This window comes from Astyanax mexicanus, chromosome 5 (assembly GCF_023375975.1).
Source record: "Astyanax mexicanus isolate ESR-SI-001 chromosome 5, AstMex3_surface, whole genome shotgun sequence".
NCBI classification, from domain to species: Eukaryota; Metazoa; Chordata; class Actinopteri; order Characiformes; family Acestrorhamphidae; genus Astyanax; species Astyanax mexicanus.
The window spans coordinates 30040746-30055798 of NC_064412.1; the positions used below are offsets into that span (position 1 = coordinate 30040746).

Genomic DNA, 15053 nt, shown 5'->3' on the forward strand with positions numbered 1-15053 from the left:
ATCTCTTAGATGCACAGGCTTTATGTTTAAACGTATAGAATAATATGCCTTATAATAATAGGCAAATTTAGTTATAATTAATTTTATTTGGTTTCACTGTAACAAAGTCAGCAAGCAACATCATTTAAACAGTTTAAGTGCAAATGCTTCTCTCAGTGATTATGTGGTTTAAAGTATTGTGAAGACATTATGCAGCATTTATACTTTTAAACAGCAGCTTCAGAATGATGTTGGTGTAGCTGGTTGTACACTGGCTGTAATACAGAAAATGGTCTTGCCGCTGGGTGGGTCGGGTGTCGGTGTAGGGGGTTGGGTTAACCAAAGTAAGCTAAGCTAAGTAAAAGAAACTGTAAAAAAAGATTTTCTTTTAAAGTCAAACAAGCGCTGCTGGATATTAATCTACACAGATTTCTCTCCTGAAAACTGTTTATTTGGTGAGTAAAGCGCTTTAGTTTATTTACAGTAAGCTTAGACTTACAGATTTCCACTAAGGCAAGGTGCAGCAGCCTTAGCATTAGCAGCTAACAGCTAGCCCTGGTTAGAGCTAGTAAATGGCGCCCGACAGTGTGAGTGTTCCGGTAAGCCAGGGTGATATAAGCTAGTGGTTTGTCCCACATAGCTTGTTTTAACACAGTTAAGGTGCATGCTACTTAAGCAATATAACACGAAAGGGAGTGTGTTCTCACGAATAACATCACAGCTGTGATTTGGTCATAGGCAGTAGCCAAAGGTGAGTGGAAAATAACCGAAGATGATAACATAGGGCCGTGAAAAAAACGCTAATACTCTCCTCTTCTGCTCCGAGGAGTCGTCTTCAGGTGAACGCTGCTCATTTTTTTAGCATTTCTGCCTGTTTTGCTGGGTGGTCTTTGTTTTAGCTAGCCGGCTGGACTGTGGTTAGTTTAGCGTAGCTTGCTTTAGCTCAGCATTAACTTAGCTTAGCCTAGCCTGGCTGGTTAAGTTAGCGTTCTGGCTGTCAGACGGCATTAGTCGAGCGATTTTCCTTCCCTTTTTCCACAAAAGACGAGCCAGCGCTGCGGACGAGCGTGCCGTGGTTGAGCGCTAGCCCGTGCTAAGCTAACGCTGCTGCTGGTGCCGCTGGAGCTGATGATTCTAAGCTGTCCTGTGTGTATACGCCGTTACTCAGCAACGCGTCGGCGGAGTGATACAAGTTTAGTGTGAGAAGGCCGTGATGTTATTACAAATATCACCACGGCTAGAACACTTCTCAACCAATCAGATTGCAAGGTCGGAACTAACTGTTGTATGAAGTCCAATATACTCGCCTCTGAACGACAAAAGAGCTAGAGCTTAGCATGGTTAGCAGCTAATGCTAAAGCTGCTCCAGCAGTGTTAGCTGGGATTAGCAGCAGGCTACAGGCCAATAATACTCACCTCTGACCTGCGAAAGAGCACTTAGCACGGTTAGTCGCTAATGCTAATACTGCTCCAGTTTCGGTAGCTTTACTGCTCCTTACAAACTGACTGGTAAAATTCATACATAAGATGCGCTGAATTATAAGCGCTAAATTATAAGCTAAATTATAATGACACACTGAGGATTTTAAGTGTCTTATAATGCAAAAAAATGCTGTAATTAATGAAAAATATTTGACTATAAAACAGCATTAATTCTTATTCAATGACTATAATAAACAACATAAATAAAACTTAATCTTTGGTCAGAATTCAGAATTTAGACACTGACAGTTGCACTGTAGTAATTCTAGGTTTTTAACAGGTATGCTCTCAGGGGAGGCTCTTGGTGATACTGTGACAAATGGTCTGAAGCATCTGTTCACTGTATACTGGCAGAACGATTACTTAATGCAGAAATCAATTCGGGGAGCACGTGGGAAGACACACACACACACGGATGAATAAAGAGCTGACACTGCTGAACTCCACATGCCCTGGCAGAGAAGAGAAGAGGGCACAAGAGCCCTTAGAGGAAGAATAAAGAAAGAAAGAAAAAACAGTGTGTGAGTATGAGAGAGATAAAGAGAAAGAGATAGCAATAATACGCTTCTAGCGATGGCTAGAGATGAGTGTTGGCTAGTGAGACTGACAAAACCCATTAATGCAGGGGTTTCAAACGAACAGCTCGTGAGCCTAAACCCACCCGAGAAAGGTTTTAATCTGGCCTGGCAAGTACTTTTAGAATCCATGTATCCATGTTCTGAATGGAGACTGTTTATTTGAGTTCAGCTGCATATAAAAAGAAACCTAAAAACTATCTGGTAAACTTTGTATGTACTTTTATTTATAGACTTGATCACAGATTGGGTTCAAAAAGGTGAGAGATTTACTAAACGTCACCCAATTGACATCCAGTGATGGGAGTAACGGCATTGAAATAAACAATGTTTCTAACGCTGATACTTTTTTTCAGTAACAAATTATCTAACTAATTACTATGACTGTCACTATAACGACATTACTATTTCCGACACCCCGTTACTGCACGTTACTTTAGCCGCTCAAGGAACTTTTTTTTTTTTTACAAAAGCATACCTGTCAAGTCTCCCGCTTTGGCCCGAAAACAACCGTATTTTACCCCTCTTTCCCGCCGTCCTCCCGGATTAGTATTTTCCTGTAAATTTCCCGTATTATAAAAATAAAAATAAAAAAACGTATTAATGAGAGATTATTTTATCTCTTAATGCCAATCATGGTGCCAGTTCAAGGAGAAAGTCCTGCCTTTCAGGAGAAACAGCCAATCAGCTTGCTGGATTTGCAGAGTGCAGAGGAGGGTCAGTGTGGGAAAGAATATTAACTGTGTAGGCTAATTAGAACTGATATTTATGAATATTTCTTTTAATAATTTGTTCCTTTGTATTATAAAAGGTTCAAGAACAAATCAAAAACAAGTGAATTGTTTACATTGCATCGCATTGCTACATGAAATCCATTGTTGATGTACTGTTTTGCATATTCTACTAGGAATGTCCACAACATTTCAATGTCAACAAATGTAGGTCTAGTAGATTCTGATCTTCTAATTGTAGTTTGTAAGTGGTTTACAGGTGGTTATTTTAGATTTCTTGTCAACCTGTCTTAAAATGTCAGGGATACTGAACCTCAGTTAGGTTGGTGGGACGGCTCAAAGCGGGCAGCGGAAAATTTCCCTTATTTTTAAATAAAAAAATTGACAGGTATGCAAAAGTAACGCAATAGTTACTTTTACTGGTAACTAGTTACTTTTGTAGTGGAGTAGCTCAGTTTGTAACTCAATTACTTTTTTGTAGAAGTAATTAGTAACTATAACTAATTACTTTTTAAAAGTAACGTGCCCAACACTGTTGATACCTGACTAAGACAGGACCTGATGTTATCCAGAAACGTTAGCTAGCACACAGTTAGAGCACTGTGTGATTCCTGCAGGACTAAAACAAACACCCGGATGTTATCATACTGTAAATGATACTATAGCTCAGACTGATGCTGCATGTAGAGCTGATACCTTTCAGTGTTGGTTAGTCAGGTTACTATTATTTACATTATAGCTCAGACTATCTTGATATTGATAACAGCATTACACAACACACTGGACTATCTGTAATGCGGCCCAACACTTGAAATGAGTTTGACAACCTTGATGTACGTTAATGTAATAGTAGAAACAAAAGAAGTAGCATTAAACACGCATCAACAAAAACAGATGGGTTGCAACCAATATACTTACATTGTCATTGCTTCCTTTATTGTCTTCATACTTGGTTTCTATGTGGATGGAGAACTTTGGCAAAAACGAACACTAAAAAAGAGACAAAGTGAGAGATAGAGAAACAGATAGAGAGAGAGAGAGAGAGAGGAAATAGTGAGTTAGTAATGATGAGATCAGTACTCTCTTCAGATTTTCTTGTCTGATCTCACATTCATAGAAAAGCAGATTTACACCCTGACCATAATATATTATTTATTTAATAAATTATCGGATGCCAATTAACTTGCAAACGATTTGAGTGTGGATACAACTGATGATGTTTTGCATATCAAACCCAACTTTTTGGAGAGTGCTAATGATTGATCTTTGCATTTGTCTGCAGGTGACAGGAAGTCACTCAAATGATAGCTGTCTCCTAGAGATGGCATGGTGTCAATCAAGCTGATGGATAGGTTGTGTCCCAGCAACTTACATTACTTCATCAAAGGATCAGTTTCTGCATTGTCATGTGTGGTGGTGGCATCTCCAAAAACATCACAAAGAAATATTTGAGTTATACTATTTTTGTTATAGGCAGTTATAGGCATACAGGTACATCACAGTGAAGACATGTTAGCTGGTTAGCTGTAATGAAAAAAAAAAAATCGTCATGCTTTGAGCTCTGTATGCCATCACACAGAGGGGTCTTCTGTGATTTTATTCCCGTCTGGAACGACAATGTACGTGTTTTCTCTCAGACGTCCTCTGAGAAAATTACAGGCTGAATTATCTACTGTTTTTCGCTGAACTCCGGTGGTCCTCCGGTAATTTTAGTTCTGTTCGGACTCTCTGAGTTTCGCCACCTCACGTTTAATAAAATAGCTATTTTTCCACTGCCCCGCACCGTTATTACACTTTGGGTGTGCATTTCCACGGAGATGCATGTAAACACAACAACTAGTGGAAATGGAGGAGCTACTGAACCAGATGTCATGTGACCCAGAAAGCCAAAAAATTTACTGGTCCTTCTGTTTTTTTTCAATTGCAGTCCGGTATGCAAAGTTTTATCACTGAGTAGAAGTGTGAGATATTTTTCACCAATGTCTTCCTAAGTCAGGCATTTATTACTTTGCCTTAAAACATACAGCTTTTGAGATAATTTGTTAGAGCCCCTGAAATGAGGAGGCTTTGAATTAAATCTGAAAGTCTACACTCATTTCCATCTCATTTATTTGTTTCAAATCCAGTGTTGTGGCATACAAAGCCCAAATCATGAGGATTTTGTCACTGTTTAAATATTTATAGACCTAATTGTATTCAAAAATATAATTTAATGCATTTGTTGATGCTGAGCATTAAACTGCATTAAAAAAAAACTAAAATAGAAAATTCCTGAGCTTTAGGATTTGCTTCAAAAATTACAACTTGTTGACTTCTTTTATGAATGACTAGTTAAAACGACTAGTAAAAATTGATAGCTGTGCAACCCCTCTTGTCCAACCTACCTAATCAATCACTTGGAAGAATGCACTTCAGCCATAAAACAGATCCATGTTCCATTAAAAAAAAAATTGATGATTTTGGATCAGTTACCAGTTTTAACAGGAAGCTGATAAATGAGTAAACTGTAGGAGATGTGTAATTACAGCACCAGAGCACACTTGAAGAATTCCTTAAAACAAGTCTGAATTGTAGGACTCAATCCCAAGCCTGAGGTTTCTGCGTGGTCTCCGCTAAGAGACCAATACAGCTATTAATAACAGCACAGGACCAAGAAGACAGATTTCCATGGCAACCGCTTTACGACAAAGAAAGTTTTGCCGTTGCTGAAAACGACACCTTAGGAAGCGTGGGTGCCCGCTGGCATCAGGACACACTCAGCTGGGGTGGGAGGGAAAAGAGAGAAAAGGAACGAGACAGAGGGGGGAAGAGAAGGACGGAGAATGAGGAGCCAGAGAAATGGAGACGAATGATGGAGTGGGAGAGAGAGAGAGAGTTATGGAAAGAGGGAGAGAGGAAAAAAAGGAGGAAATGAACAACCACAAAAAAATGAAGGAGAGAAGTAGGGGACTCTCTCCATGGTGAGTCATTTTCCTTCCTTTTCATCCATCTGACTCCTCCCCCAAACACCCCCACTCCACAGAAATAACACAGAGTGACTCACTTTGAAGAGTTTTCTTCTAAACTTCCAGAGTTCAGGACAAAACGGATGCATTTATCACGACACAGGCCCATTTAACCGAATCAAGAAATCTCAGTGGGTGCTGCTGAAGCACTTGACAAGAACAAACAATCCCTTTATTTAGAGAACATGACTCAGTGCTTTAAGTAAAGTGATTACAGATCGGTCTGTTACAGCACGTGCCCGGCGTACACAACCTGTGTACCATATGTCCAATACAGCTATTACACTGCTGCTCAGCAGGACTGTATTGATATATAATACAGTGCAGAGGTTTAAGCTATTTAATCCTGTTATTTAACTGTATTTCTACTAGCAATAAGAGTTTTACTGTAAAAATACAGATCACATTAAAACAGATGCAGATAAACATAAATACAGTAGAAAACTAAAAAGAAATTCTCATTCTGAAGAAAGTATCATATATGTTAAGTTTTATATTAGTGATTATAAGGCGCACTATGAATGAAAGTCTATTTTCTGGTCTATTTTCGGATTATATGCCCATTTTAAGTGACACTAGCAAGAATGCATACTTAAAGTGAACAAGGGTGTCGCCAATTTTTTTAGAGTACTTCAGCAGGTCTTACCACCTTTTAAACTCAAGCGAGCGCTGGATGTTAATCTACACAGATTTCTCTCCTGAAAACTGTATATTTGGGTGAGTAAATCACTTCTGTTTGTTTACAGTAAGCTGTTAAGAATTCCAATATTTAGCTGCAGTTAGCAAGTGCTTAGCTAGCCCCGGTTAGCAGCGCTAGTCAGCCCCGTGTAGCAGCACTAGCCAGCTGTGGCTAGCAGCGCTAGAAAATCCCACCCTGAGGTAGACTGAGGAACCCTGAGGGTTCCAGAAACCTAGGGTGCTATAAGAGAACAGTTTTTTCCATGTAGCTTGTTGTAACATGGTAAACACGCAGACTACAGTCCGATATACTCATATATGTTATCTCTGAGCGGTGAAAGCGGTTAGCGGCTAATGCTAATGTTGCTGCACTCAGCCTTGATACTGGAGAACTAAATAAAAAAACTACTGTATAAAGCTGTACTTCAGCAAAGTGGCTTTACTGCTTCTTACAACCTGATTGGTAGAATTCAAACATAAAGTGCACTGGATTATAAACGGCACTGTTTATTTGTCAGATTAGTCAGAAACATTAGTAGTTAATAGCTAGAGGTGTGCCAAATCATATTGTGTTTAATATATAGTGACACAGTAATGTTGTTATTTAAAAATTCATTTAATTGTGAAAATACTGGTCTGCAGTTAATATTTATATTATAAACTTACTTTAGTATTGTGGTAGATTTGTTGCTACATGACATTAGGAGGTATTATTGGGCGGTAAGGGTGTCACGATTTCGATATTTTATCAAAATCGATCGGAATTATGGCATGGTTTTGAGCCTCGAAGTCAAAAAGAGGGTCGACGATCCCTCCCGCTAAGCTACGCAAGCGCGCGCTACGCAAATGGCACAGCACGCTGTAGCCCAGGGTTTTTCAACAGAGAGAAAGTTGACAAAACAGACAGAACAGCTGCCTTACAACCACAGAGGAGAAGCTGAAAACGTATTTATAGAACTAAAGATCACAGTGAGGTTGATTAAAAATCTTAAACTTATGATTGACTACATCTGTTGCTTCATTTGAATTAAAAAAATGTCACGGATACGCCCACACTGCGAGCCGAGTCATCAGGTGTTCTGTCGAGTTGTATTACCCTGTCAAACCGTGCTACTCTTATGTGTATATTTAAAGGTAAAAAGACAAATGAAGCACAATATTAGAGCATGTTTCCAGTAAAAAGTTCATGTACTATATTTGGAAAGCCTAAACCACAGTTTTATGGTAAAGTTATGGTAGCAAGAGTTTATTATTACTCTGTTTTTCTATATACTCTGATATTTTATTATTGTATTATATATATATATATATATATATATATATATATATATATATATATATATATATATATATATATATATAACAAAAAAAAAAAAGAAAATCGTAAAAAGTAAAAAAAAAAAGAAAATCGAGAATCGAATTGAATCTTGACCCTAAAATCGGAAATAAAATCGAATTGAGGATTTATAGAATCGTGACACCCCTATTGGGCGGCGGTACTACTTTTTTAATACCGTTATACCAGGTAAAACCATTATGGCAGAGATTTGCATTAGCTGTTCAAGTCCAGTGTTTATGTGGCTAAAATACCATCTAATTCAGCTTCAATTCATTTTTAAAATAAAAAATGATCAATTAAACATTCAGTTTGTTCACAGTTTGTTTAAGTGAACACTGCACAAGTGAACCTCCAATTATAAATGTTTAGAAGAGAATGATAGAGTGACTGGACAGACAGAACACAGAAATTTGATTTAGATTACACAAATTCCATTGTAAATGGATTATTATTAGGTAGTTACAGCTGATGATCTGGCGAAAATGTTGGCAAAATTGAAAAAATAGAATATTATAATATTCTGACAGCAGATACAAATCTAAATTCGCTAAGCATTAATTAGTTCTTCATCCAGAGTTTGTTACGTATGTTTAAAATCTAAATTTATCATGATAATGATAAGATTGGCATACTGCCAAACATCATTTTCACTTATACAGTCACTGGGAGCAGGCATTTCTACTTGAGTAGAAATGAGTTTTTTATGGTGTAACAAAAATATTTGTTGCTTATTAATATCAGCTTCACCACATCAGAGCGTTATGCTTAGTTAATTTTACTATGCAAGAAACACAAGTACTGTAATGAAGTGTTACTTTGTGGAGTTTAACGAAATGCCTGAATACAATGCAGACTTTATCAAACTGCTTGGAGATGAGAGAGACAAGAAACAGAATGAAAACTTACTGTGTATTCTTTAGCCGGATGAGGGAGGCGGAGAAGGATCGGGAGCAGATGTGAGCAAACAAGAGAGCAGAAAGTAGGATCAGAATCTTAACTTCCACAACACTGTGAACAGACAACTTCACCAGGTGGAATATACCAACACTGTGTAATGTGTAATTTGTACAGACAAAAAATAATCAACATTTGCTGATCTATATTAGTTCTTGACCGTCTTCACTTCATCTTTTTTTTGTGAAAATAACTGTTTTAAATTGAATCTTTTGCCAATATCTTAAGATTATTTACAGGGTGCTATAGGAATCAGCATCTTCTCATTATGCGCCCTCATAGTCAGCATGCATAAAGAAAGGCAGTGGAAAAATTAATTCACACTTAGAGACGTCTGCATCACTAAAACAGAGCCAGAGAAGATTTCATTAATTCCTCTAATGCTTCCTGATATCTGCTGCCAGAGATCTTCATCCCGTTTCACTGCTCAGGGATATGGAAATTGTGTGGCTTTTCTTGCTGCAGAGGATTCAGGAGCAGTGTGAATAAAGGGTATTTGTTTTGCAACAGACTGTATATGAGGACAGTGGATACAGCTAGAAATATTTGTTCCAGATTTTTTTATTATTCTCAAGACTCTAAGATATATGACGTGTAAATCAGGTACATATATAGAATATATATCACTGTGTACAATGTAACTTCTACAAAGCTCTCCTCATACAAGTCTAGTGTTATTTATATTAATAATCCAACACATGGTTTGGTAAATCATAGCAAATTGATGGTGAATCAGGTAAGTTGGTAATGAAATTTCACCAATATGCTGGCTGGTATGGAGGACCAAAACTGCCAAAAGCCTAAGTTACTGCCAAAGGAGCAAGACATGAACAATTTTGACATCATTGTTGGACAGCCCCTTCATTATCACATATGGACAAGGAAAAACAGAAATTAAATAAATTGGGAAACAAATGAATGCAGAAAAAAATAAATATAAAAATAAATACATTGGGAAATAAATAAATACAGAAAATTAAATTGGGAAATAAATGAATACAGAAATAAATAGTTATGTAAATAAATTAACAAATGAATCAAAAGAAAAATTAAACAATGTAAAAATAAAGAAACCCATAAATAACAAATTATTAAGATATTTATTTTTATGTATATGTATTTATTTTTATATGAATTATAATTATTCTTAACTATTTTAATCACCATATTACTTTAACTGAGTGATTTACTTATGTTTTTATTTATTTATTTTTAATTTTGTCAGTTTTTTAAAGAAATATTATTAGTACTAGTACTAGTAACCAATAAATTATTTTTCCATACCTTCAAGGTAAATTTTCATGACCATCCTTTTTTTAAAACATCAGTGCAGACATGAAATTACTGTTAGGGGTGGGTTTGGGAAGGAGATTTTTGATGAATGGTGAGAAGGAGGGTGGTGGGTTTATTCATATTCTCAAAATGGAAAATTAATTGTAACATTCACTGATTGGTAAAGGAACCCCTAAATTACTAAAGCAATATGACTATGAAACATATGGGCGTGTGTGTGCACATGTGAGTTACCTGTGATTGTGTAAGGGTAATAGTTCCATGCCTTCTCCGTCACATAGAAGATTCTGGGCACCACTGCTCTTGCCCAGCTGGGCAGTTTGCTGAAAAATATAAATAGAGGGTTTCATTATAGCTTATTCATAATCTAAGATTACTTAAGATCAAATTTGTTTTAAACCTCTGTTTTTTAAGCCTCTTTGGATGTGTAAGAAAACATTGCTATATCGAAGTGTTGTGCTGGTATTAACAGATCAGACACAGAAGTGCTGCTGGAGTTTTTAAACACCTTAGAGCAGGGGTGTCCAAACTGCGGCCCGTTTCCTTTTTTGGAGCGGCCCACGAGGTATTTTAGAAATAGAATGAAAGTTGGCCCGCTGTTAAGCAGTTTTTTATAATGTGAGATTCAAAGTTTGAACACTAGGTGTCAGAAACGGGCCTAAAAGCGAGTCTAAAAGCGGTGAGAGTGAAGTTTTAGCGCAGAAAAATGGGCCAAAGAGTCTAAAAGTGGAGAGAGTGTGCATTTCTAGTGCAGAAAAACAGGCCAAAGAGTCTAAAAGCAGAGAGAGTGCGCATTTCTAGCGAAGAAAAACGGGCCAAAGAGTCTAAAAGCGGAGAGAGTGCGCATTTCTAGCGCAAAAAAACGGGCCAAAGAGTCTAAAAGCGGAGAGAGTGCGCATTTCTAGTGAAGAAAAACGGGCCAAAGAGTCTAAAAGCGGAGACAGTGCGCATTTCTAGCGCAAAAAACGGGGCAAAGAGTCTAAAAGCGGAGAGAGTGTGCAGTTTTAGAGCAGAAAAAGGGCAAATGAGTCTAAAAGTTGTCGTAATTAAGGAGTTTAATATTAAGAGACCTCATGAAATGAAACATCAATTTGAAAAATCTTAGTTTACACAACACTGTCAAAATAGATAAAGATAGTAAGTCAAGTAAAATGGTGTGTAAATGAAATAATCAGGAAAATGTATTATTTAAAGTGGTATATTTCATTATTTGTTTTATTACAGAGTCTGTGGCTCGTGACTTCAAATATCTAATATCAAATATCTATCTATCATCTATTTTTCTGCTGAACAGATAATCAATTAGCTTCAGTCGTTTGGGCAATTTTGGACATTGCAAATGAATATATGTTTAATGATCAGTTACAGAACAAGACATTGTTGCCTGCCACTGTGTGTCTGGTCAATCTGGCAACCCCTGTAAGCCTTGTTCCTTGGGAGGAGTGGGTGGGAGAGAAAAGTCTATCCAGTGTTTGGAAACTAAACTCCTAGAGCTATTTCCCTCACATTTATTACGTATTGTTACTACAAAGTGCTCCTATATAGACAGTGAAGCTAAAAAAGTGAAATAGTGGATAATAGATGTAGAAACAAGGTAATAAATGTTATGCTTGGTCAGTGTATACTGAATTATAAGCCCTATATCAGCAAGTTTTTTTCAATACACAGCCCCAGCTTCTTGGGTTAATGAAAAAGCACAGCCCAGTCAGACAGTGATTACTATGTTCGGCTGTAAATACTTCAATTTTCTACAATGTCATGAAGCCCTTCAGATGGACCAGATCTCCAGCAGGACCACTCTTGAGGCTTTATCTATTACACAAGGCTTCCATACTTGACCAAATACTTTCTAGTCATAAAAAAGCCCTGGCAAAAGAACATAATGCAGCCTTTCACTGCAGTCGAATAGACCGCACGACAAGAGCACTGCCCCTGCTTCCATAATGGATTTTTACTCCGTAATGTAAAAGCAAAAAAAGCTGTATGTCTATTATGAATGAATTTCAGGACCTGAGGTGCAATAACATTCTCTCACTCTTGCTCTTTTTCTCTCTCTCTCTCTCTTTCACTCACACACACACACACACACACACACAGACCTCACAATCTCTCAGACCTTTTTGTAAACACTCTTTTCCATTCAAACACACACACTCTTTACTTCTCTCTCTCTTTCACACAATGCCTCTTTCCAGTCACCAGTGCCCTGTGAGTGATAGGGTTCATCTTCCCGAGTGAATTGCTGATTCTGCTCAGGCCTCGCCAGGCTCAGGAAACAGGAGAGAGAGTAAAACAGGATGGGGAGAAAAAGGAAGGAATTCAAAAGAGCTACACACAGATTAAATTTGTTTAACCTTTCCTTCCTCCCCCACACACACTCAGGTGCACGCTCATGTGCATCAGATTTGGGACAGAGTGTGTTTCTGCTTTCACAATCATCACAGATGTCCATTTGACCCCAATGAAAAGATTGTTGATGGTTGGTTTGTTCAGTCTCCAAATACCTTTTTTTGAGCAGCTGCTCAAAAAGCAGATAGCAGATACACAGACAGCAATGCAGAACATTATGTACAGACCTTCCCATGTGCTGCAGTGGAGATCATCATACAAATTTCAGTTCTTTTTAGGACTTCAAATTGTTAAAGGTTCTTAAAACTGACAACTGTTATATTATATTTACAATAGCCATGTGAATCATGAATGTAAATGATGCCTGGTCAATATATTATGATCATCCAAGGGTTAGCACTGGTGCCTATATTAATATATATTTAATATATTTATATACAGTTCTGAAAAAAAAAAAAGAGACTACTTCAAAATGATAAGTTTCTTTGATTTTATCAAATTGAAAACCTCTGGAATATAATCAAGAGGAAGATGGATGATCACAAGCCATCAAACCAAGCTGAACTGCTTGAATTTTTGCACCAGGAGTGGCATAAAGTTATCCAAAAGCAGTGTGTAAGACTGGTGGAGGAGAAGATGCCAAGATGTAAAAAACTGTAATTCAAAACCAGGGTTATGTGGCTCCGAGTGGTCCAGCGGGCTAATTGCTGCCACTATGATCAGAAAATAGCCGGTTCTAATCCTTTTCATGCAGCTTGCCATCGACTGCCGGATAACATCTGCAGCACAAGGCGTCTGAGTTATGATGTATCGGAACCGAGTCGCTGCGCTTTCCTCCGAGGCAGTGGCTGACTTTAAATGTATCAGAGGAGGCATGTGCTAGTCTTCACCCTCCTGGCATCACTAGTGATGGGAGGAGTCCTAATAAGTGGGTTGTGTAAATTGGCCGTGTAAATTGGGGAGAATTTTCTTTGCATTATTTGATGTCTGAAAGCTCTGCATCTTTTTTGTTATTTCAGCCATTTTTCTTTTGCTGCAAATAAATGCTCTAAATGACAACATTTTTACTTGGAATTTGTGAGAAACATTGTCTGTAGTTTTAAGAATAAAACAACCATGTAGCAAAAGCAGAGACACTGATTCAGAAACTGAAGTGGTCTCTTAATTTTTTCCAAAGCTGTATATTTTATATATTTACATGTATATAGCAACTGGTATCACAATACAACACATAATTGAAAGATAAAGCAAGCTGCCTGAAGTGCAGAGAGATTTTCTGTAGACAGCCTGAAGATTATCCCTGGCATATGGAGTCAGCACACACCATATCTCCAGTTCCTCCAGGTCCCAGCAGCTCCCGCTTGTTTTAACAGACTCACGCCTATTAAGGCCTGCCACTAACAGTACGTGTTTTTCGGAGTGTGTGGGTGGGCTGAGGTTGAATTCACTCTGAATCTGGCAACATCAGAAGCAATTAAATGCAACACCCTTTGAAGACGACTGTGGCTCTAGTTTCGTTCCGAGAACGGAGACTTTAAAAAAAAAACCCTCCCATTTAATTGGCAGGGAACATAACGACAGTCTCCGAGGGCAACAGCACGGTTGTCAAGCCCACGGTTTTTCACACCAGAGCGGTTTTATTGGTGCTAGCCAGGCTTTTTTACACAGCCTGCCGATGGGGAACAAGTCCCCCTCAATCGCAACTTCACCAAACTTATTAATCATCTCACCAACTAGTGCTGGGCAGCATTGATAAAGTTTAATATTAGGACAATTTACATACACATGGACTTTTTTTTTTTTACATTTTGTCACCTCACAACTACAAACCTAAATGTTAATTTTTTTTTAAGATTTTAAGTGATTAACTTAAAATGGTTTTCATGGTGCTTTTTGTTTGTCACTAGTGTCCTCTAACAAATCACTGAGGCCTTCACATAACTGGTGTATTTATACTGAGACTAAATTACACACAGCTGATTTATTGATTTTATTTATTTTATTAAGGGGTTTCAGAGTAGGGGGCTAAATACTTTTGCAAGTCTAATTTTTTAAAGATTTTAATTTGATTAAAATGACAAACATGCATCATTTTCATTCCACTTCACAGTTATGTGCTACTTTGTGTTGGTCTATCACTACAAAATCTCAATAAAATACATTTAATTGTGTGGTTTTAAAGTGACAATATGTAAAAAAAAAAGTTCAAGGGGTATGAATACTTTTGTAAGCCACTGTACACAGTACATCACAGCTTTATAGTGTCTGATGATACTTCATTTCCCATTAATGAGTAAGTTAATGAGCCAAAAAGGTTTGAAGAGCTGCTGCTTTGACTGTTCAATTTTTTTTTAAAAAGTGGAAACTGGGTTGCTTTAAAAACTGTTTTTTAAAGCAATCTAAAGCACCTTTAAATACACTCAATCAACTGCTTACTAAGTGAAGTACACTTTTAATACAAAGATATAGTTAATATATTACTTATTTTTCCTTATACACCATAATTCAGTGAGCCAAATACAAATATACTAGTATAACTGCTGAATTTCACAGCATTATTCATAACTGACATACAACAACAGCTGATCAAATTGATGTCCAGTTGGTGGAAGGGAGATCTGGGACATATGCCTGAATGGCCCTTCCCAAGACTCCTTGCTAATGAGGA

At 37.4% G+C, this 15053-nt stretch overlaps 1 protein-coding gene across 1 annotated transcript in view; it reads right to left on the reverse strand.

Moving 5' to 3' along the window:
• Positions 1-15053, reverse strand: part of LOC103045147 (phosphatidylinositol transfer protein cytoplasmic 1) — a 116064-nt gene that overhangs the window by 20279 nt on the left and 80732 nt on the right. The window contains exons 4-6 of the mRNA XM_007252127.4: positions 10271-10359; positions 8696-8703; positions 3686-3757 (exon numbers count right to left, since the gene is read on the reverse strand). Of these exons, the coding sequence (XP_007252189.1) occupies positions 3686-3757; positions 8696-8703; positions 10271-10359 (169 nt within the window). The remainder of the gene's footprint in view (positions 1-3685; positions 3758-8695; positions 8704-10270; positions 10360-15053) is intronic.